Source organism: Ischnura elegans, chromosome X (genome assembly GCF_921293095.1).
Source record: "Ischnura elegans chromosome X, ioIscEleg1.1, whole genome shotgun sequence".
In the NCBI taxonomy this organism is placed as follows: domain Eukaryota; kingdom Metazoa; phylum Arthropoda; class Insecta; order Odonata; family Coenagrionidae; genus Ischnura; species Ischnura elegans.
In genome coordinates this window covers 45,036,663-45,060,566 of record NC_060259.1, presented here as the reverse complement: position 1 = coordinate 45,060,566, position 23,904 = coordinate 45,036,663, and the positions used below count along the sequence as shown (strand labels likewise).

Below are 23,904 nucleotides of genomic sequence, written 5' to 3'. Positions count from 1 at the left end.
AATGTGCCAGCAACACAATCCACAGATCTGAAGACTACCAACTGCTTCGATTATAATGGTTAATATGGTTTTACAAGCAGTAACTTCAAGGTAAAAATAAAAAATAATGCAAGGCAATTACAATACCTAAATTTGCAGGCACAAAACTTAAGTGCCTGCATGCTTTCAGTTTGTGGCAAAAATCAGTGATCGATTGCATCGCAGCTGCATCTTTGATGTAGAATAATTGTCTATCGGTAGGTCTCTACTCAAAGGAGAGGAAAAAAAGAAAGAGCAGCAAGTGCTATTACTGATTTTATGGACCTTTTTTGATTATGTTTACATCTCCGGCGATCGTCCTTCTAAATCAAAAGTAGTTGCGATTGCCGTATCTTTGTGGTTTTCGTAACCTTCTTTGGCAAATTTGAACCAAGAGCAATTTCAAGTACTTAAAGGAGGCTGAAAAATAACTGAGAGGCCAAAGTGGGGGAAGCAATAATTAGATTTGCCATGTTTTCAGTTTCATGCTCAACAGCAAGACATCATGTCAACCGTTCCTGTATTCATTTTTGCAACTCATTGAGATGAATGAAGAACATAACTTCTTATTACTCCAATAGGGATTTTCCAATGCTGAAAATGAACATGATATGTAGGTGCATCATTTCCTAGGCGCTCCGGGCGAAGGATGAAAGTCAACCTTGAATTGCCTCGAAAGCTTCTTACATCATTACCATCTAGCGAACGGCGAATGAACTATCGCGAGGCTCGGATGACCTTGGGGCTCCGACTACACAATCATATGCAATTACCATGTGGAACAGATGATGTAAATACGTGGGAACATGATTTGGAGCAACATGGTTTGTAAATGGTGAGCTCCGTTGCTGTTATCAGTCTCGCTTTGTTCAATGCTCATTGTAATGCCATACCTATTTTTTGACTCAGTCTATTGAACCTTACTGTAGGCACGCATTATTTGAGAAACTAGACGATAAGTAGATGAATTTGAAATCAGAATTGTCTTCAATACTGAGGTTGTTCTGTGCAAAGTCAAAAGACGACTCCGTAAAATCAAAATTAGTGGCCTCCTTGGGGCAGGGGTTACGCTGAGCAAAATAAAAAAACTGCGTAAAATCAAGAAAAGATGTAAAATCAAAGTTTCACCATTGCAATTTCCTATACTTTCCGGCCGGACTTGAGTGTTGCTGCGTAAAAACGAGACTTGATGTAAAATCAAAGTGCATAAAATCGAAGTTTTACTGTAAATGCTAATTTGTACAGTTTGATAAATTTTCCTGTATTTCTTCAGTTATGTACAATTTTTACCAGTGAATGTATCAAATATCATTCTTCCACTCAAGCAAATGACCTACATTGTGAAGCCACAGTGTGAAGGTGACCGAATGGACTGATGTAGGCAGTGCTTAAAGGCTTTCAAAAGACCCAGTCAGCATAAGGTGCTCGCTATTCAAAAATCCAAGTATCCTATCCTGGGATACAAGGACAGCTACCTGTCATATGAGACCACCATCTCAGGAGGAAGGATTCACTGAGTATCACACTTGAGTACACTGGGTACAGTGCCAAGATGAATGACTGGTTTAAAAAAGGATCACTTACAGTGCAACCTCGATATAACGACACCCCACGGTGCACTAATAAACACTCGCTATAGCGAATTGTCGCTTTACCGGAGGTGGAGCAAATAATAGCCAATATACCTGTTGCGAACAGATATACAGGAACAGGAGTGGTGCGGCGACAGATAAACATCTATCCGATAAACGTAAGCATAAATCCAGACGAAAGGCGATGTTTTTTTGCATCACTAAATTTCCTTACTCGAATAACGACTAACTATTCAAACAATTTATAAGCACCGCACTGAATAAAAATCATGCAAAGCATTGTTTCGCCAATCATTATATTTATCGAACGACAGTTTACCACATAAATTTGAGACTGAGCACTCCATTGACTTCATTTCTAACAGATCGCCAGCAATTACAGAGGTTAAGGAGTCTTGATGAAAGTCTTCCGGCGGTGAAACCCTCGCTATGGCGAGAGCCAACACCGAAAGGGTCTCGTAAAAACGAATTTTTTAATACACTTATTATAGGGTCAATTGACGGTGCATCGGCTATCTCTCGTAATAGCGGGGGTGTCGCTATAGCCCGTACTCGCTTTAACGAGGTTCCACTGTAGATAACGAGGTACAGGAGGATATGGTGAGGATCCCACACCAAAATTTATCAATCCTTATTGATAGTTGTCTGCAAGAATGAACAAAAAGTCAAGTGCGAGGGTTGAAAAGGGTGAATAACAGAATTAGGGATGGGATATTGGGACAAAGTGATGGAATTTGTTGATTGAACAGTAATCTATTGTCAGTCAATTGAAGACTGGATAATTGGTTCTTTACAACATCTACTTAAGCCTTCTCTTATTGCATTATGAACAATGGCAGCTAATGATGAATACACAAGCATACATTGAAAAAAAATAATAACTATTATTTATACTAATGTTAATTCTATTCATATGCATTATCAATATGTTATGAGTAGCTTTGTAATTACCATCTACTTGGGTCTGAAACATTTGCACAAAAACTCCATTAGGGGCCAACTGATGCAGAACACATCGCAAGAACTGATGAGCAACACTGATAGCTCCCCCTGGTAAGTAGATGTTCGTTTCACTTTGCCATGGGTATGTTGCATTCAAGGCCACTCTGAAAATTACAGATAAAAAACAATTAGACACTACTTATATAACAAGCATGGGTAAGATCTGCAAACATAAAAGAATAAAGGCATGAAATGATCCCTTCTTAGACTTGGAACTTATCATCATCCCATTTAATGTCTACTTTTTTTTGATTAAACAAATGAGTGGATTGTTATAAGTAGATGTATATTACTTATGTAGGGTGCAAGGATGGTACTGGTACCTTACAGCAAGTAGGGGCAGTTTGGTTTTAAAAAAATGGCCACAATTAGGGCTTGCTATGGTGTAAGTAGGGGAAGATTGGTTTTAGTAGGGGCTGATCATGTATCACGAGTCCGTTGGGTCTACTTGGTCAACTAAAAATATGGTCCTGAATGTCCCTTGACCCGTTTTTCCAAGTAAATTAAAACTTTGTTTCTCATGTTTCCTCCACATTTTTTGCGCCTATTACACTGTAATGCTCATTGAATTTGAATAATTTTATCATCCATTCATTGCATATTTCCAAAACAATAATAAAAATCCCAACCAATTATGTGCATGGAATGCACTCGATTAATTGGTAGATTATTAAGAGAGAATATTCAACAAATACCAATTTCAATACAGCCATACTTCGAAGGATTTATTTGGATTCAATTATTTACCATTCAAACCAACATCTCTGACATTTAATCAAATGTGAATCAATTATATTTCACTAGAATTTGTTCAGAGTATACACTTTACGATAGAATTTTGCAGAACGAAAATAGCACAAACATTAAACAGCATTTATACATCTCTTATAATTGCCAAAAATGAACCCCATGTGCATAGGCAAAATATTTTAAATTAAATCAATGGAAAAATTAAAATAACATACTTGGCCACAATACGCAAAACTTCTGGCAACAGTGGTGCAGCCAGTGCAGGCTCACGATGTACAAATGTGCCCAGGACAATAATACATAGGCCCAGTTCTTCATCACTATATTCCTCTCTTACTGATCCACATTCACAACACCTGCAATTGAAAATATGGGTTGAGGAGACTATACAAGTTGATCTTTTTAAAATTACAGCAGTAGGAAACCTACTGAAAGCATATTATTTGAACTCTAAAGAAAGGTAACATCACAGACCATAAAGGTAGATAGCTGCTGTTGAGATGCCTGAGCCAGTTTGAAGAGGCTTATTGTATGATATCTATCAAATGAAGTGATGCCTTAAGTTTCGGAATATTGGCAAAATATAGCCTAACTGCAAGAATTAATAGTTTTATATAATGAAGTTGATCACAATGGTAACAGGAAATTGAAATGATAGAGGTTTAATAAAAAATGAGAATTCATAAAAATGAACATAGCTAGCCAGTTTAATTATTTTTGGGTTGTCTGTAAAACTTAAAAAAATATACCACAACCAGGAATTCTACTCTTATAAACACAAAACCATGACTATAAGCACCAATACCAAGCATTGAATTTCTGAAATCATCTCCTCAAAATTGGAGGATTAAGGGGTAAATAAAACTCTAATTGCTTCAATTTTCAATGGAAAATTAAATATCTTAATTTAATAAGTCAGAATAAGAATTTATAATACCCTCTTCCCAGTAATATACATATATCCCATTTTATTGTGATATTCAGTTTGCTTAAGTCACTTAAATGTGAACATAGTCATCCATACCACTTACAGTAAACTCTCGACTATACAAAGACAGCGGGACCAGAAAATAGGCACTTCGTAATATCGAGTTTCGTAATTTCAAACCTTTTCAATAAGTCACAAAAAAAATGTTTGCTTTCGTTCCCACCACTCTTTTTCTATCTTTAGTGGTCTTGTTTAAAATCTGGTGTATATATGGTCTTATGTCCGCCACAAACCGGATAATACACGTGTATGCACAAGGAACCCAATAACGGGACTGTCGTAGTTATTCCTTTCTCCACTAGGGTTAGGATTTCTTGTTGATGACCGGAAAATGGCAGTGACCACGCAAACGGTGGCACATTACTAATACTAAACAGGTAATAAGACATAGTCAACATATTCGTTCAAAATTTTCATTTATTGTGTCAATAAAAGGTTCCTCTGTATAAAATAATTCATCAGGAAATACGTACGGGACAAAACACGAGTGGTGATGATGTGACAAAAAAAGTGGTGATGATGTGAAAAATAATGTGAATGAAATAATGGATAGGATAACAGTGAATACGAGATGATGGATGGATCTTAAAAGTACTGCCGAATAGTTTAAAAAAACACAAAACCTTGGTAAAACCGCAAGTAGTTTCACTGAGCACAAGCACACCAGGATAAAGAGAATTAGCAAATTGTTGATGTCGTTTATGCTTTCCGGCTTCACACAAGTTATATCGTTATGTGATTGTTTTCCCAGCGTTCAATTCGCGTGGTGCGAGGCATTGACGGAAGTAATTCGAAATTACTGAGAATTTTAAATTAACAAGCAGCATCATTCTAGTTGCAATTAATGGTTAACTCATTTGTATCTCGACAAGAGCGTATATGTAATCCTAATAAAATATAAACCTATAAAATATATGCCACAAGATGATTCGTAAAATGATTTAACTAGATTTCGTTGGGAAAATTTTGCTGGTACTAAGGTGGACAACTTTATTGAATCATCTATCTTGAACCTTTAATCATGTTCAGATTACTGCTCATCTTAGAATCTGCATTACCACATTTTGCTTCATATTTTTTGGATATAAGGGTCAAGGGAGTTGGATCAAATTTACACAGCATTTACACGTGTAAAAATGGGCAAATTCTCGACTTATTCCTTACACCAAATTTCGACTCAATATACATGAGTAAATTTCTCCCTGTGCTGTATGGGTTTAAGATATGATTTTAAAATATGCTCTTTGTCATTGAATTAATGATGTGAAAGATTGTTCAAAATCACAGGACACCAAGCTTCCCAGTCTGTATTGTTAAATATCAACAATCTTAATGCTAAAGAAATTCCCATCCATTTTAGAAAATGTATTCAAATAACATTTTGAAAATTTTTGCATAAGAATTTTGTGGTCAGTAGTGAAAATAGCAACCATTGTCTACGCATAAGATAGATAGTTGTTTCCTAAGTCTACAAAATTTTAACGGCAGCCCGCCTAACAGCAATTTCTGACATCCTCTATCGCTCAGTGACAAGAAAAAAAGAATGACAAGGGTCATAGTATGTTTCCAAAATAACTTTCATTGGTTAATATTTGTAGCCCCTTCCGTATTGTCAGGTGAATGTACGATCTTTTTAATTAGTTATTTTCATTATGATTTAGTTAAGATCATAAATTACATAGGGTATGATTTTCTACCAGCACATATTTGAAGTAAATTCTTTTCCGGCTCTCCATCCGGCAACCGTGCTCCATCATCTTTGCAGACGTTAAAATGGAAGATTCTCTATTCGCCATCAAGGCTATTGATGCCGGGAGTGAGGTGCCATGTTTATATAATAAGTCTCTCTTCTTTTACACATGTCATAATGTACGTTATTTAGAAAATAAGGAGCCCAACACACGACATATTTCTGGCATCATTTAAGTTTGTTGATCATGTTTATAGAGGGTTAACAAAAGGAAAAAATAAGCTCATAATTTCAGATTGACGTCAGGTTTTGGCTCAATCTTTTCAAATATTAAGCAGATTGCTAATTTTTGAATCTCTTGAACATAAAATATTTGATTTAAAAAAGTTAGTGTTTTGTTTAGTTTTCCCCAATACGCGACTCGTGCTTCCTAACTTGGCTAAAATTATTAATTCAATTACGGACTTGGTGAGGCAGGTAGCCCAGCTATATCTTTGTGTGAACAGAGTGGGAGGGCATGCTAATCCATCTAGTCTCACAGGAGCAAGGACAGTCTAAAAATACATCAACAAATGATGAAACATTTTGTTTTATCAAAACTTTGTACAATCGCATAGGACCTTGTATTTACCATAGCCGTTTTGCCAGGACCACGATTTTACTTCGTATTATCGAAAATTCGTTATATCCTGCTTTGTATAATCGATAGTTTACTGTATATTCCAGAGATTTATAAAAACTTCATTCACTTACAAAATTAAAAGTAAAGGCATCACTAACCACCCATTTCCAAGTTATAATATTCTAACACCAATTGATGTCAAATCCTTTTTCAAATACACCCATGTCTCGTATAGCGCAAGGGATGCGTTCCTTGGGGTCTTTGCGCTATACGAATTTGCGTTATACGAGAGCGTTTTAACATTGGATAGATAGGGATGCGTTCCTGGTAGCATAGGTCTTGGGTATTGAATTTCCTCTAAAACATCTATATTCCCATAAAAAGCCTTGGAAAATATTATTTATATGAATGTTTGTAGTTTAAAACATCTTTAAATATAGTATGCACGCATTCAAAGACTTTTATTCATGTTAAAAAAAATTCTTACGTGCTTTAGAAATTTCCTCCTGTCGTGCGGGTGGGCTAACATCTGCTATCTCAGGGGATCGTAATGCGTTGGCGGCAGTTGACGATTTTTCAAACTTGTCTAAAAACAACTATTGTGTGTCACCCAGGCCCTTTTGTCGCTCATCGAAATGACAGGAAAATGCTACTTTGAATGCCATTTCATAGCTAGCGGAGTTTATGAATGATAAATCATTTTAATTTGAAGTCCTCCGAGTCATTAGCAGCTACGTGTAAGTCTTTAAATGCCTTGAAACCTGACCCAGGTTTTCCTTCCCTGAAAATGAATGAACGAGAATGCATTCTTTCCCAAAACAATATCGTCTCGTCAAAACTAAAAACTAAAAACACTAAAAACTGGTTGAGGGGGAAAGGAGCCACTTTCAATCACAGCTTGGAGTTCATCAGAAAATGCTGCGGTGTACTGCGCTATCAACACTTGCAGATTCACCTGATATCGCCGCACTGAAAACACCTGCTTGCCGTTTAAATTCTGGAACCAACCGGAGCTTTCACTAAATGTCTCGGAGCGATTACCACTCTCGTCTTATTGTAATGATTCACTATGAACTTTCCGTATGTGTAGACCGCTTGACTGAAGTTGGTGCGGCTGAGGTCACTGATGTTTTAACTTCGTCTTTATTCAGAATAAGGCATCGTGCGTTTTAACTTCCGCGCAATATCGCTTTGACGCTCTCCAATTTCAAAGCAATTGACCTCTTTCAATTCCTCTTCTAGGTTTCTAGTTTTTCTTGATAAATTCTTGATTTTTCTACACGCATTCCTATTTTTTGCCATATTCTCTTGGTTTTTACTCTGTATGGCTCTATCTATATCACCTTCCACTGCTGAACTGTATTCCGGAGACGCAGAAGGCCTACGACTGCGGGGAGGGAACGAAGCCATTGTGTTTGAGACTCTATAGCGGACCCTTTTATGTGTTGATGCTATTCATGCGCCACTCGGCCACCGCTCCATTTCTCCCCCCTGAATACCGATGACCTTGAAGGCTTTAGCATAGACCCTCTACCTGGAAGTCAATCGCCCGATAACCTATGACGGCAAAAATACGTCTCCAACCGTATTGCTGAAAAAAAACTTATTTCCACTAGCCCCACGCTTAATTAACGATCTTAATTATTTATTATCATTCTGTTAAGGAGACAAGATAAATTACTTCGGTAGGCCGGCTATCTGGACAAAATGACGAGTAGTACTTTTGACCATTGCACAGCAATGGATTTCGATTAATATTTAAACAAAAAAGAAGATTTGAGGCAAGCAATAATATTAATATGCGTAAAACGATAGAAATTTCGTGTGTACTTTTGCGCAAGTTCACGTTTTATCACGAGAGCGTTTAAGATTTTTGATTAGGCTACCCTGCGTTGCAATGTTTCCCCGAGGAACGAATTTGCGCTATATCGAAATTGCGCTGATCGAAATTGCGCTATACGAGACATGGGTGTATCTCCTTCCCTTGGCTTAGTTCAACTTTTGAAAAATTAGTCGAATTCAACTCAACTGAAATTCCACTTTGAATATTACACTTCGACTCAAATCAAAATTTGCCTGCACCGTCTTAGTTGCAAGCATTTTCACTACTATTACTACACATTGGTCATAACGGTCTCAAGTAACATTTCCTCAAACAATCATGTAATCAATAGCTTTGCCAAAATATTGAAAACATCCACATACCAAATTGAAAAACTTTCATGAAACACTTCATGCAAACAAAATGGAAAACAAGTAATTGATGCTCTCAAACCTTTCATAAACGCTCTCCTCTCCAAAACGCAAAGCACTTTGTTTGAAATCAGAAGGGGCAGAGTGACAGGATCCTTGAGAAGCAGATTGTGCCTGCTCTGCTTCTGGCTGCACATTTCCCGGTCCACTCCTTCATTGAAAAAATAATACATACTTCAGCCAAATTCTCAACCAAACAAACCCACTTCAATTTTTAATTAGGCCACAAGACAGTAGAATAATAAGAAAAATAGTAAAAATAAAAAAAAACAAAACTGAGACTAAATCTTAAGCTAAGTATTTATTATGAATCTCTCTTAGTTATATTATGATGTAATGAGGTTAACGACACAGAAAATTACGATACAAAGAAATTTTACTACATAAAGATGCTGCACAAGTGTAAGCAATTTGCAAACAAATATAATCTACATTACGGTAGATTTTATTGCCCTTTAACATTGCATTTTTTTCAACCCAAGTTGCCATTGATGCAAAATGAGTACACAAATTATCTAATAGACTCATTTTATAAACTAGATTTACATCATTAATATTTTTTAGCAACTGCACTGTAGCAATATTTTTGCATTGGTCTTTAACTTCACAAGCAATTTAATTTACCAAAATCCAGGTCGGCTTGGCATATCTGCAACTGAATGTGGCCCCATTGTGAACACACCAACTTTCCTTCCTCGTTGTGCCTGCTGCTGCTGATGAGATAGCTGCTGATTTGATGATGCAGTTGTTTTTTGGCCTTGCCGTAGATGAGGACGGCCAAATTCGTCATGCCTGGCTGTAATTGTTTTGAAGTTATACTTAGGTATTGAAATATGACATGAGGCAACAGCAAACATAATCTTGAGATTGGTTAGCATATTTTAATACTACATTCACACCCCATTTAGAGCAAATTCAATTTGCGTAATATTGCAACAGCATTAAATCGCTCTTCAGGGAAATATTCCCCATGCCACTCAACCAAATCCCATAATCTTTACCCTAACTTTATCAAACATGAACTAGCTACAAATACAGATAAAATTATTCTCCTTTAATAATAATAATAATAATAATAATAATAATAATAATTTTATTTCTGCTTGGTTACAGTGTAACATAGAAAACGTCATAGTGGACAAAGTGGGTGAATAAAGTGAAAAAATGTAGTGCAAATTTAACCAAAAGAAAGGTTTTAAATGTGGAAAAGGTCAGTGAAAGTGAAAGATCCGTCACTGAAATCTCAAGAAACCGGCAAAATAAGCCAGAATGTGGAAGTGTTTTGTTGATTGGTGATTCAATGGTGAAACACGTTGAAACAAAGAGTGCCTCGAAATTAGTGTATAGAGGGATAAAGATCGAGCAACTGTGCCAAAAAGTGCAAGATATGAAACCTAATGAAGAAAATGAGCACCCAAGAACTATCTTCCTCCATGTAGGAACGAACAACCTGACAAGATCCAAGAACCCCGATGATATCTTAGGCGAAATGTACTGCCTCATCAGGAAGACCAAAGAAACATTTCCCAAGTCCTTGATTGCAGTGAATTCCATCATACACAGGAGATATGTAAATAATCAATACATAAATGAGGTAAACTGTAATATAAGATGGGCTTGTGAAACTCTGGGAGCACTGTTCTGCGAGGTAAACAAGTATGTGGGATCTGAATGCCTGGGAAAAGATGGTGTGCACTTAAATCGTAAAGGTTCCTTTTTACTAGGTAAATATATTGAAAATGTTATTTCCTTATGCCAAAAACAGGGAAACTAAAGAAAGTGCCAGATGATGACAATTTTAAATCCAACCATATTGATGATGATAGAAAAGAAAAGACACAAACTCTTAAGATGTTTTACCAAAATGTTCAAAGTCTAAAAAACAAATTGACAGAGCTCGATGTTCTTTTAGAAAGTGAATTAAATCAGATGGATATTTTATGTTTTACTGAACATTGGCTCAGGCACTATGAACTAACTTGTATTAACATCAGCAACTATAATTTGGGTAGTTTTTCATGCAGAAATGAATTCAAAAATGGGGGGACATGTATATTTGTTAAAAATGACATAGAATTCAAAAATGTTACTCTAAATAACATCAATGTAATAGAGAAAGATTTTGAATTTTCCATTATACAGCTGTTGAAACCTAAAATATTTGTTGTGTGCCTGTATAGATCACCAGCTGGAAATTTTAATGTCTTTATCGATAATCTATATAACTTACTTGACATCTTGTACAAACAAGCAAATAATATTGTGGTGTGTGGAGATCTAAATGTAAATTTTCTTAATGGCGATTGTGAAAGAGTTAAACAAATTCTGTCAGTTTTAGACTCCTTCCAGGCTAGTGCTATTGCTACTGAACCCACTAGGGTTACCAGTACTAGCAAATCCATTATAGATCAAATCATTACAAATATTCTCAGGGAAAATTGTGAGTTAAATATATTTGATACTGGTTTTTCTGATCATAAGGGTATCTCATTGTATATTAATGTAAAAAATGGTGTAAAAAACAATCCGTATTACACTTATAAAAGGTGCTTCCATGATAACCAAATGCAATTGTTAGCCTATGATCTAAAAAATGAACAATGGAAAGAAGTCTATGCTGCCAACTCCTTCGATGAAAAAATGGATGCATTTTTAGACAAATTCCTTTACTATTTTGATATCAACTTTCCTGTGAAAAGGTACAAAATTTCTGATACCCATCAAAAAAAATTGTGGTTAACTAGGGAAATTGTAAATATGAGTCAACGTAAAAGGGAGTTATATCTTCTAGCCAAAAACACTGACAGTGATATACATAAGACTACGTACAAAAACTTTTGTAAATATTTTAAAGAAACCGTGGAAAAAGCAAAGTCAACCTCAAATGATAAACTTCTTGCCTGTGCCAAAAATATTACAAGAACCACTTGGCAGATAATAAAAAAGGAGACAAATAATAATAGTCAAGCAAAAAATATACAGCTATTAGTGAATGATGATACACAAGTTAACCCAAATAACATAGCAAACACCCTAAATCGCTACTTTATTGAGGCTCCAAAAAATTCTGTCTCGTGTATTAAAAATGGAAATTTAAGAAATAGTCCTAATAACATGGTACTACATTCACTTTACCTTTTTCCTGTCACAGAGAAAGAAATAATTCAAATTGGTCAATCCATGGAAAATAAGAACTCTGCAGGAATTGATGGTGTACCAGACAGAATAATTAAATTCTCCATTCCTTATATATGCAAAATCCTCGTCTATCTCATTAATCTTTCCTTAAGTGAGGGTAGCTTTCCCAAAAGATTGAAGGTAAGCAAGGTAATTCCATTGCAAAAAAAAAGGAAATTCAAAGGATATAACAAATTTCAGGCCTATAAGCTTGCTATCAGGCTTCTCAAAAGTTTTTGAAAAAGTAATGCAAAAACGTGTTGTAAATTTCTTGGAAAAAAATTCAGTTCTCACTAAACAACAACATGGTTTCAGAAAAAACAAATCTACTTCCACAGCTCTTCATGAACTTATTACCAATGTTTTAAGTGCAATGGACACTGGTAAATCATCCTTGGGTGTCTTCTTAGACCTCTCTAAAGCATTTGATGTAGTAAATCATAATCTATTATTGCAAAAACTAATTAAATATGGAATTACAGGTAATACAAATAAATGGTTCCATTCTTATCTCAAAGGAAGGTCCCAAGTGGTTGTAATCCCCCATCTTGACAATTCCACAAATTACAGATCTGAATTCAAGTCAGATGAAAGGGCTATTGAAATGGGTGTTCCGCAAGGTTCCATTCTTGGGCCTCTGTTGTTCCTCTTGTATATTAATGACCTACCTGAGAGTGTCCCAGAAGCAAAAACTATAATATTTGCAGATGATACAAATGTTCTCATCGAGTCCAATAAAAAATCTGATCTACTAAAGAAAGTTTGTTCCACAATGAAATGTTTAGAAGACTGGTGTCAAAATAACATGATGGCCATAAACGTTCAAAAAACAGTCTGTGTTAATTTTGGCAGAGATCTAACACCTCCAGTAAAATTATGTGGAAATGATTTAAAATTTGTTGAAAACCTCAATTTTCTTGGAGTAAATATTGAATCAACAATGAAATGGTCTATGCATATAGAAACCCTTACCTCTAAGCTAAATAAAACTCTTTTTCAATTAAGATATCTAAAAACAAGTACCAGTATCGATATTAGAAAATGCCTCTATTATGCAAATTTTCAGTCACATCTGACAACTGACTGACATCTGACATTTCATACAACTTAGCATTACTGCTTACCTCAAATTTTCTTTTAGGTTTATATTTTTGTTAAAATCCATTAATGTATAATGGCCAGAATCAATGCTTATGATGTGATCAAGGCAGCCCACCCACCAAAGTAATTTATCTTGTCTCCTGAACTGAACGAAAATATTGTGATTGCATAACATTGGTTTAGTTATGCAATAATTGAAATGAATTTTATGAAAGCAACACGGCTTGAGATGTAAAAGGTACCTGATGTTACCTGGCTAATATACTACCAACATAACTACTACACTCTTTAAGGTCATCGGTGACTGCTGGGGAAAAGTGGTATGAAACATCAGGCTGCAAATATTGTACGTGGGATTCCCAAGGGGTTGTTCAAATGAGAGGAGGGGATTTTTGAGAAAAGGCTGGAAGGATTCACTTGGAAAATAATTCCATCACATTGGCTGAAAGAAATAAATGAGTTTGAAAGATGGTTTCATATGATCTACTTTGATACAGACCCCTATTTTGGTGGCAACATTGTTGGAATATGTGTAACAGGGTTAAAATGCTGCAGTCTGAGGGTTAGAAGAAGACCTGAGAGCCATAGACATACAGTTGTTGGTTCCAGAGAGACATTGCATATGGGGGTGTTGCTGAAAGTTCCACATTGTGTGCCAGCGTTGGAGGAACTATGACGAATGACATCCTCCATTTACCTATCGGAGGCTGAAAAAGGCTACAAGTTACGGACCACAATATCAAAGTCACTACTGATGATGAGAGACCGTTGGTTGAGCAGTTTGTATAGTTCCTGACTTCCACTGATAAAACTGTAGTGTGGTTATGGCATTTTTGGCCAAAGCTAGTAAAGATATTTTGTGCAAGATTGCACATGCATTAGGTGGGGAAGCAGGAGAAAATGCTAGCATGGTGGAGAAAAAATGATGATTTTAAAGAGTGATAATTATGAAGAGGAATTTGTCAAAGAGATGTTGAAGTTCTTTAAACAAAAAAAGAGGCTTGAAAGAGAAATGGAAGATAAATTAAGCAGAATATAAGGATGAAGAACAGGAGTTCCAATTGAAAAATGAATTTTTCAGGTAAATTTATACAACTAAGCTACATGGGAGCAACGGATACGAATCGGGGATGGTCTTTTTATATTGATTTGACTCAATGCATGGATAAATTTGACATTTTTGTGAAGGCATTAGTTTGTACCCAGATCTAAAAGGATAGACCTGCGATTCCAAAACCCCAATTCGTATTTTATTTGAAGACTTAGCTATGAAACAAGGCCTAAGATATGATTTCTTGGGAGCCACATGAAATGGATGGTACTTATGAAGCTTTGAAAAATTTACTTCTAAAGAAATACAAATTGTGTGCTGAGGAAGAAATTAGAAAGTTTAGAAAGTTATTTTTCAAGCAGTCTAAATAAAGTGGTATGACATGGAGTGATGTAGTATATAAAATGACAAATTATTTGCTTCTAGTTCTTCAAAATGATAATAGATGACATTCAGTACATTCATTTGAGCATTCTATTTCTTATATACATAAAAATGTACTTCTGTGATTTTATTTTATTTTGGGATAGAAAATAATACCCCAGTTCCATAGGCTGATGACACTACAGTGATAGTGTCAACTGATTCCTATGACCCTTTAATTGACCAAGCTCGGTTAGTCACCATTGAAATTAGTACCTAGACCCAGGAGAATTTTCCAATAGCTAACCCAAATAAAAGTAACTCAATGCACTTTTCAACCTGTAGCAATCCATCTGAAAGTATGCTTATATAAATGGAACAGAAATCCATTGCACAAGTTGAGAATTGTAAGTTCTCAGGTAAAATTCTGGACCACACAATGTCCTGGGCAGAACATATTAATTTTGTTTGCGGTAAATTAAGCTCATGCTGCTTCATGCTTAGGTAGCTAAGTCAAGCTGTTAAACATGAGACTTTACTAAGCCTATATTATAGCGATTTTTATTCACATGTATTATACAGCATTATCTTTTCAAGGTCTAGATATTTGTCATCTGAAATCTGCTGATGACAGAAAATAACACAGAGAATTTTTGCTCGTAAGTCTAAACAGTGTTCACACGATATCTACAAAGTAGCCAAAATGCCAAGGGAATCTGCTGGTTGACTTAATCAAATTACTGGAGAGTTCAAACTGTCCTAATGCACACACATTCCATAGAGAGTTAACCCTTTCGCTACTAATGACGAAAATATGCGGCATGATGTTTCTTGGCCCAGGAGACGAAAGCCAAAAATTTTCGCCTGAGATTTTCCTACACAGGCGGATGAATGATGAAAATATATGTTTCCTTGCCCTCCTCCTTTTATGACATTTGTGGGTTCACTAAGTCTTAGTTTCCGGACCCAACACAGTGGAACGCAGGCCGTACCGCCAAAATTCGGGAGCATGTACCCGGACCCTCGTCTTACATTACCCCTCTTTGTAGCAACGGACCGCAGTCATACAATTGTTCATTCAGTTAGTTTGCAAAATAAATATTTGCTTCTTTCTCAAAAAAATATCAATTAAAAATTGAATTCTTTGTCTTTTGAGCAGCATTTACAATTTTTAAACGTAATTCTACGATAAATATTAACACATATATCGATTTCAGAGTAAAAATCAACATGGAAATTGTTAATGCATTAAATCCGTTAATACTGACGGTAGATTAGACTTCGTTCAAAATTAGAAAAATTCTCAGAATAAAACGAGGAATTCAATTGGAAGTCTGCAATGTATGTGCAAGCAACGATTTATCCATATAGCTCCAGTCAATGGCAACAGAAAGTTGATGTTGGGGTTGGGAGAATTACAGAAATTACTACAAAAGCAAAATTCCCAGAGTTCAGTGGATATAATTAAAAGCAATGCAGGAGCTCTAATTGTCTGAGACATCATTTGTATCTAAGTGCATTTAAGCAATTTGGACCACCTCTGCAAATATGGACTCAGAAAGATTTCTTTCCTGCTATAGCACTGTGTAAACAGATAAGAGAACAAACTAAAAGAAGACAATTTGGTCATGATAGCAATATTTCATTTGAAGTTACAGACATTTAAAAGTAATTTCTCTCTATGTAAGCTGGATATATGGATATGCAAAGGATAAAATATATAAAATAGGTGAATTCAGTCAATACTCCATGTATATTATTGCTTAAATTATCCCCAGTCAATAATATCCTAAATTAGGACAATGGGTGGGCCACTAGAAGCATGACTCTCAATCAACATAAAATATTTTGCTGTTAAAATAACACCGATTTCAGGGCAAAACAACATTGCTTTTGTAAAAATATACCACCACTTTTGGCTATAAAATAACCCCACTTTTTGCATGTCCCTAGTCATGAATAAAGTTGGAGACATTAATGGTCATGAGCATCACTCATTTTTCAAGAGGCATGGTAATACTTAGGTTACAACACTCACCCAAGTAACACTTCATCCATTTGTTAGCACAATTATACCGAAATTAGATTTGAATATCAAACTCAAGTTGTGGTTTTCTTTTAATTACATAAAACAATAGAGGAAACTGAGTATGCTACAAAAAAATCTTTGCGAGACTGGCTTAATCAGAGATAATACTAAAGAAAAGCCTTTAGAACATACCAGCTGGTTTTCTATCATAATGCACAGTGCGGTAGAACTGTGAATGACTTGTTCCATCCTCTGCTCCTTCTCCTGCTCCATGAATAACAGACCTTGTGAATGGACCAGATGATTGGAGGGGAGGAGATTCCAATGCCACCTGCTTCTTCAGCTTCCGTGGACTACTAGTCTCACTGCATCCAACGGCAGCCCGGGAACTCATTCCATCAGATGCTGTTTGATGAATTGATAGGTGCCCAGGCTGGAAAAAAATCATGGTTGTGACAATATTTACTAATAATCCAAAAATACATTAAATCCCCAATGGAGGACCCCACCAAGACAGTCATAACTACAGTGAAACCTCGAAATAAATTCAAATAGACCATAAAATTGATTACTTCAAATTAAAGATGTTTGTATTGTAGAGGTGATAGGCTAAGAGCAAAAGTATGCAATTTTGTGCAAGCACATACATTTTGTGTCTTTTTTTGCATTTAGGCTGTTCACCACAGTTCAAGACCTATACCTAATATCTGGAAAAAAAGCAAGACACCAGAGTTTGAGGAGCTTTAAGCAAAGAAACCAATTTCAATACAACAAAAAGCATAAGAGAGACCATTTATTTCTTTAGTAATTCAAAAGGCACTAGATGATTTCTTCACAAGGATTCTAGAGACATAAAGATTCATATGAGTACTTTTAACAACAATGACATTTAGCAAGTAACCTAATGCATATAAATATAAAATTACTCATACACACAGGTTTGGTAATTGTTTGAGAGAGCATAAAAATAAACCAAGTGAATGTTTGGCGATGCCACTGAACCATGCCCTCACTGCTAAGAACAATAACTCTTTAGGACAATCTGAGAGATTGAGTACATCTAATGATTTCAGTAAACATTTATAATGCATTCAAGCTTAGTTATCAATTCATGTTTACAAGAGAGCTGGGCAAAATGATATTTACCTTAAATTTCCACATAGCAATATGCTTTGTATGGGTGGAGGCTTCAGAGTCTCGCTGCTTTCCACTCCTATACAACTGAATGAGCAAACACCTATTTTCCACCTCCCAGAAATATACAATCATTATGATGATATGCTAATCATTTCATAATCCTCATCATGATTATTAATTGTTTACAGCAAATGGGCTAGAATACCCCTCACAGTTTCCTTCAGTATTTCCAATGGTATGAAAAGATTAATGAAAATATTAATAAAAATTACTAATAGTTAGGCAAAGATAGCTTTCGACATATTCTGCCTAGGGATAGTCACTGAAATGCTTTCTAAAGATGAAAGAATGGCTTCAGAAAGCTTTGCTACTCCGCTCCATGAAGATTTCTCACTCGTTTGGAAACAGAGTTTCGGCCCATACCCCATCATTAAAATTGCACGTGAAATATCTTCCTTCGCAGGCTTCAAAACTCTTTTTGACCAGCAGAGAAGAAGGCCCTCGCTTGATGCCCAGTGTGTTTGCTTTTCATTGCAGTGGGGGCTTGGTTCAGCAGTATTGCCAATTCAGGACTTTAAAAATTTTCGGCTCCTCAGTGGAAAGAGTTTTGGTCACGGGACTCTACACTCAAATGGTGGTATGTTATTTCATTCAATGGTATCAACCAACAACCTTTGGCCACTTAAAGACTGCTTGATGGTGTGTCTCATGTTTGGAATTAATGCATATGAGCAGTAAGTGAAATTTACGATGGCTATATAAATATTGAAATTAATCAATCAAAGAGGGTAAATCAAAAAGCATACCACAGATGAATCCTCAGTCTTGAATGGTTTAAGAGCGACTGCAGTTCCACAATGATCTGAGTTTAGGTGATCTGATTTTTCACTACCGCACTGCCTTGATGGATTTGGGTGAGATGCTGGGGAGCAAAAATTAAATCAAGTTGAAACTTAAGCTCTAAAACATGTCAAAAGCAAATAATCAGAGAAAAAATTTCCACCATCATTTAAATAGATAAAATTCATGGCATAAATTCATTTTTTGCAACAATAGTAATAAAAGCATATTAAGTAAAATGGGTGCAATTGATGTAGGTACACACTGATGCCTCGTTTAGATCTAATTGTTCACTTTCTGCATATTTTTAATGTAATGAGCAATACAGTTAATGGTAAATACCAAATGGAGAGATTTTTCATCTTCAAAAGCACTATCACAAAATTTATCAGCTCACTTTATTGAAGACTTCATCTCCAATGAAATTGCAGAGCACCCACCTGAGTCAGAATCCATAAAGTCCACCCCATGATGAGACCCTGAGGGTGAATGAGGCATTCCCCCTACGCCAAGGGCATTGCAAACTTTGTCCACTAATGCAGAAATACTCTCTGGGTGCTGAGATCCACCAATGGGAAGGAGCCTCTCAGGAGTAGGGATAGACAACATAGGAGTACATGCTAGGACATCTGGTAGCATGGAAGTTGCTGTAGGGTGACCCAATGGAGGAGGTGATGTCAAATCTGAAGATGAGCCGTAATTTTCACTGCTATCAGCTTCTAAGAAAGAAGCTGATAAAAAAATCATAAAAATTAGCTTTACTTTGACATTTCACTAGCAAAAAATTACCAGCCCGAAAAAGTCTTATCTCTAATATGAGAGCAAAAACCAAAGAAACATTTTTAAAAAATCATGAAACACTTCCAATTCTGTTTACAAATCGCTGAGAAAAAGGTTCCCAGAAAACATTTGAGAAATAACACCATAGATAGTTAGAATTCTTATAAAAATGTCTTTAAGCCTCTTAACAAAGCAATGGAAGAAACTACTAAGAACCAACTATAAGGGTATACACTGACCATCGGAATGAATTTGTAAGCTAGAGTAGCTTGAATTGCAAGAGATACTACACTAGAAGCAGACAAATTAAATAATAGCACACCTAGTCGAGATGTTCCAATGGGAAGCAGTCTCTCCACAACTGGATATGAAAGCTGCTTAGAATAATTGTCATGCCATGTACCTTCACTCCTGCAATGGAAACACATTACAAAACAAATCATAAAGAATCAATAAAACAGATTTTTCACAACTAAATAACCAGAAAATACAACAAATTTTATTTTATTTCGCTGAAAATTTTACCACTGAATCTCTAGCTCTATAACTCTAAAAAAGTAAATTATAATGACACTGGTGGGCAGCCATATTCGACTGAAACAAAATAAATTCCATGAAATTATGAAAGCCATTTCAAGAAGGATAAATAAAGCTCTCACTATTTCTAAAGGTTAGAGTTCAGTGAAATTCGCAAGATGCGATACCGCGAAATAACACGAAATAATGCAAAATTTGTAAATTAAACCGAAATTTCATGTTTTTTGCGATTTTCGGTGAATTAGCAAAAAAATCACATCTAATGAGTTATAATCTATTAAAGCCTAAGCTTTCATTGTATAACGCTGCTGACGTTCAATTGATCTATCTCATTACGATTCCACGGTAAATTTGCTTGTTTTGTCTCACGCATATTGCATTCGTGTAATATCTGTACTGTATTGATGTCTCCGCCAGACTTTGCCATTACATTAATGACGGCCTCTTTCTTTGCTTCACATTTATCAATCCTGAAATTATCAGAAATATCTAGAATGACGCGCTTCCTCTCCTGAAGAAATAGATATTCTGAATCAATAAAAACCTGAAAGAAATTCAAAGAGTGTAAGTATAAGCTCACACACCCGGCACGTGTCAATGCTGAGCAGTAACTCACCATGACTCACTGGTGACTCACCGTGATGCAGTGAACAGCGTTATTGGATAACTTGTTGCAGGAAAAACTTAAGGGTGGGTCTAACTTAACAATTTTGTGGACTTATACATGGCCACTGGCTGGGAACAGAGGGCCGCTTTCAGATGAGACGACTTTCTGCCGTTCACGGCACGGCACATGGCGCGGCGAGCGAGTCGTCTCTTCTGATAGCGGCCTGATTTTCACGCCGTCGTGCCGTGAACGGCGGCTTGCTAAATGTCGAACCGTCAGAAAGCGGTCTCAATATAACACTGCCTGCATTTCACGCTGTAGACGGCACACCGTTGTGCTGGTGACCACAGCGGCAGTCGACAGCACCGTGCCGTCAACAGTGCGATTCGTCTCGTTTGAAGACATCCATAACGACCTAATGTTATTTGAAAGCATTAAGCACTAGTAGTTGGGGGAAGGAAGGACGGAACAGAAAGGATAGGAGGAGAAGGGGAGCTAATTATTAGCGGATGGATCTTCGGATATTTGGTGCTCCACTGAGCTTCAATGAAAAAAAAATCATTTCAACACACCCCCAATTCAAGTTTATTTGTATCTGATTATGTTTATTTATGCATGCTTCTTTCATGGCCTTTCTTGACCGATTGGCAACAGTTGTAGTCAATACTAAGCGATTTTGTTGAACCTACCTTCCCTCGGCACCTAGGTGAGGGCTATCAAAATGGAGCCCACGGTATGAAAAATTTTGGCCAAAATGTAAGTTATACATTACTTATGGTTATACCATAGCTACCCAGCACCCAGTTTGAAAACACTGTCATGAATGGTCGTGATTCGCATTTGGGCTGTTTTCAATCATAGCTACAGATTTATAAATCAAACGAAGGAAAGGAATTTTAAAATGCCGAAAACCTAGTTTTACCGTTCATACCAAGGCGAGTGAATTCGGCTCAGAAGGATTTTATGTATTACTGTGTAAATTTTGGGATAAAAGACTTGAATCTGAAAGACATGACCCATTGTTAAAGCACATCAATTGCGATACACATAAAAGTGCAAAATAAAGGGGACCCACAAAACGACAGCTATCATTTGAACAGACAGTTACTCAATCAAAGAAAGTGAAGGAGGCAAAAGAGGAGTTTTTTGTCCATACTACAGAAGCATTTTTAAATGCTGGAATTAGTGTAGAGAAACTTGATAACCCAAAAATTCCAGAAAGGCTCTCTAAGTACATAGATGAAGGGTAGCGGGGATTTGTCGTCTGCTGATCATATTTTCCAAGAATACATTCTGATTATAGGGAAAAAGAAGCAGGGAGAGCTTGAATATTGTGTTATTGGTCTAAATTAATGCAATGAAACTGAAAACAAATTTCAGTACTATTTGATCAATTTTTGCTCTAGTCTTCCTCACAAAGACAATGAAGTGAAGTATTCATGGTGCACCTTTTCTTGCACACTCCATAATATTAATGCTTGAACCATTGATATATGTACCTTGAACCATTTCCTTTATTTGGTTTTATCAGAAATATTGTACTGCTGAAATTGTGTTTAATTGTACATAAAATGCTTAACCCTTAACCAGTGACATGCAATTCTTGTCACACTATCAGTGACATGCGGTCTGAGAGACCGCAATAAATCAAAAATTCATAAAATGTTGCAATGTCATTTTTATTGCTTAGTTTAATGTTTCTTTAACTGATTAAATATTCTAAAACTTATATTTATTTTGTGCATTCCCAGTACGAACCAATTTTTTAGTAACATTGTTATGTGAAACAGAATCAAAAAACTGATGTCAAAAACACTCTATTATCGCACAGTGGAACCTCGTTAAAGCGAGTGCGGGCTATAGCGACACCCCCGCTATAACGAGAGATAGCCGATGCACCGTCAATTGACCCTATAATAAGCGTGTTAAAAATTCGTTTTTACGAGACCCTTTCGGCGTTGGCTCTCGCCATAGCGAGGGTTTCACCGCCGGAAGACTTTCATCAAGACTCCTTAACCTCTGTAACTGCTAGCGATCTGTTAGAAATGAAGTTAATGGAGTGCTCAGTCTCAAATTTATGTGGTAAACTGTCGTTCGATAAATATAATGATTGACGAAACAATGCTTTGCATGATTTTTATTCAGTGCGGCGCTTATAAATTGTTTGAATAGTTAGTCGTTATTTGAGTAAGAAAATTTAGTGATGCAAAAAAACATCGCCTTTCGTCTGGATTTATGCTTACGTTTATCGGATAGATGTTTATCTGTCGCCGCACCACTCCTGTTCCTGTATATCTGTTCGCAACAGGTATATTGGCTATTATTTGCTCCACCTCCGGTAAAGCGACAATTCGCTATAGCGAGTGTTTATTAGTGCACCGTGGGGTGTCGTTATATCGAGGTTGCACTGTATTTAAGCATTAATATTTTGCCAAATTTAAAAATAAGGCCTTAAATGTTAAAGTTCGAAGGCTATATAATAAGTAAGTATGAAATATATCCCACTTATTCCTTTTCTTGATGCATTCTGCAGGTGATCAAAATTACATTTTTCCATAATAGCACATACACAGGCTTTATACGTCGGAAACATAAGAAAGAGGTTTTCCTTTTTTTTTGTACGGCGGACACTACACGTTGTCTGCTTCTCGATCCTTTCAACTCTTCACCTTCTTCTATTGGTAGATGGAGAAGTTACTCAATAATAAATCCTACCTGCCTCGAGAGTCTAAGATTTAAAATTCTCCTTCCCAAATGGGCTCTAGCAAGATCTGCAGCTATCGATTTAATGAAATTAAATTGTGTCATATCTTTCATGTCTTATCTTTCACAGACTGCTGAAGCACTAAAGAGTTGACAAAGGAAAGAGGAAGATGGAGAGAATGATAAAAATAAAAGATACACTAAATATGCCTTAAAATGGTTAGAAATAGGCAAACGATTCATTTAATTAATGCTTCCAATGGTTTTTTAATTATCGAAAATATATTTATGATAACCACTAAGACATTCAAACTTTCAATGAACATGAAGATGTGGGTTAATAATTTACTGATACTTGGAAAGTATTGAGCAATATTTAAATATTTGCATATGGAAGTGTTATTAACGACTGGCATAAATATCATACCAAAGTAAACATAATAATTTAGCACACATTTGTATTTTTTATTTCTTGTGTGATGAGGCACTTAGAAAACTGTAGGATGATATATATCCCAAGATAATGCCTATCAGAGTGTCTAAAATACTTAAAAATAAAGCAATATGCACTGATAGTGTTAGTTAATGATGTGTTATAGGCATAATCTTGAAGGTTATTTTATATTTTTCTCTAGGTTATTCTATATTTCTCATCCCTCACCTA

The 23,904-nt window shown here is 36.0% G+C and overlaps 1 protein-coding gene across 5 annotated transcripts in view; it reads right to left on the bottom strand.

Moving 5' to 3' along the window:
* Nucleotides 1-23,904, bottom strand: part of LOC124170492 (protein unc-79 homolog) — a 175,155-nt gene that overhangs the window by 35,230 nt on the left and 116,021 nt on the right. For all 5 annotated transcript variants that reach the window (XM_046549237.1, XM_046549239.1, XM_046549242.1 and 2 more), the window contains 8 exons: nucleotides 19,716-19,804; nucleotides 19,054-19,344; nucleotides 18,580-18,695; nucleotides 16,829-17,069; nucleotides 9,540-9,711; nucleotides 8,938-9,066; nucleotides 3,578-3,718; nucleotides 2,562-2,716 (listed from right to left, as the gene is read on the bottom strand). In XM_046549237.1, coding sequence (XP_046405193.1) covers nucleotides 2,562-2,716; nucleotides 3,578-3,718; nucleotides 8,938-9,066; nucleotides 9,540-9,711; nucleotides 16,829-17,069; nucleotides 18,580-18,695; nucleotides 19,054-19,344; nucleotides 19,716-19,804 — 1,334 coding nt within the window. The remainder of the gene's footprint in view (nucleotides 1-2,561; nucleotides 2,717-3,577; nucleotides 3,719-8,937; nucleotides 9,067-9,539; nucleotides 9,712-16,828; nucleotides 17,070-18,579; nucleotides 18,696-19,053; nucleotides 19,345-19,715; nucleotides 19,805-23,904) is intronic.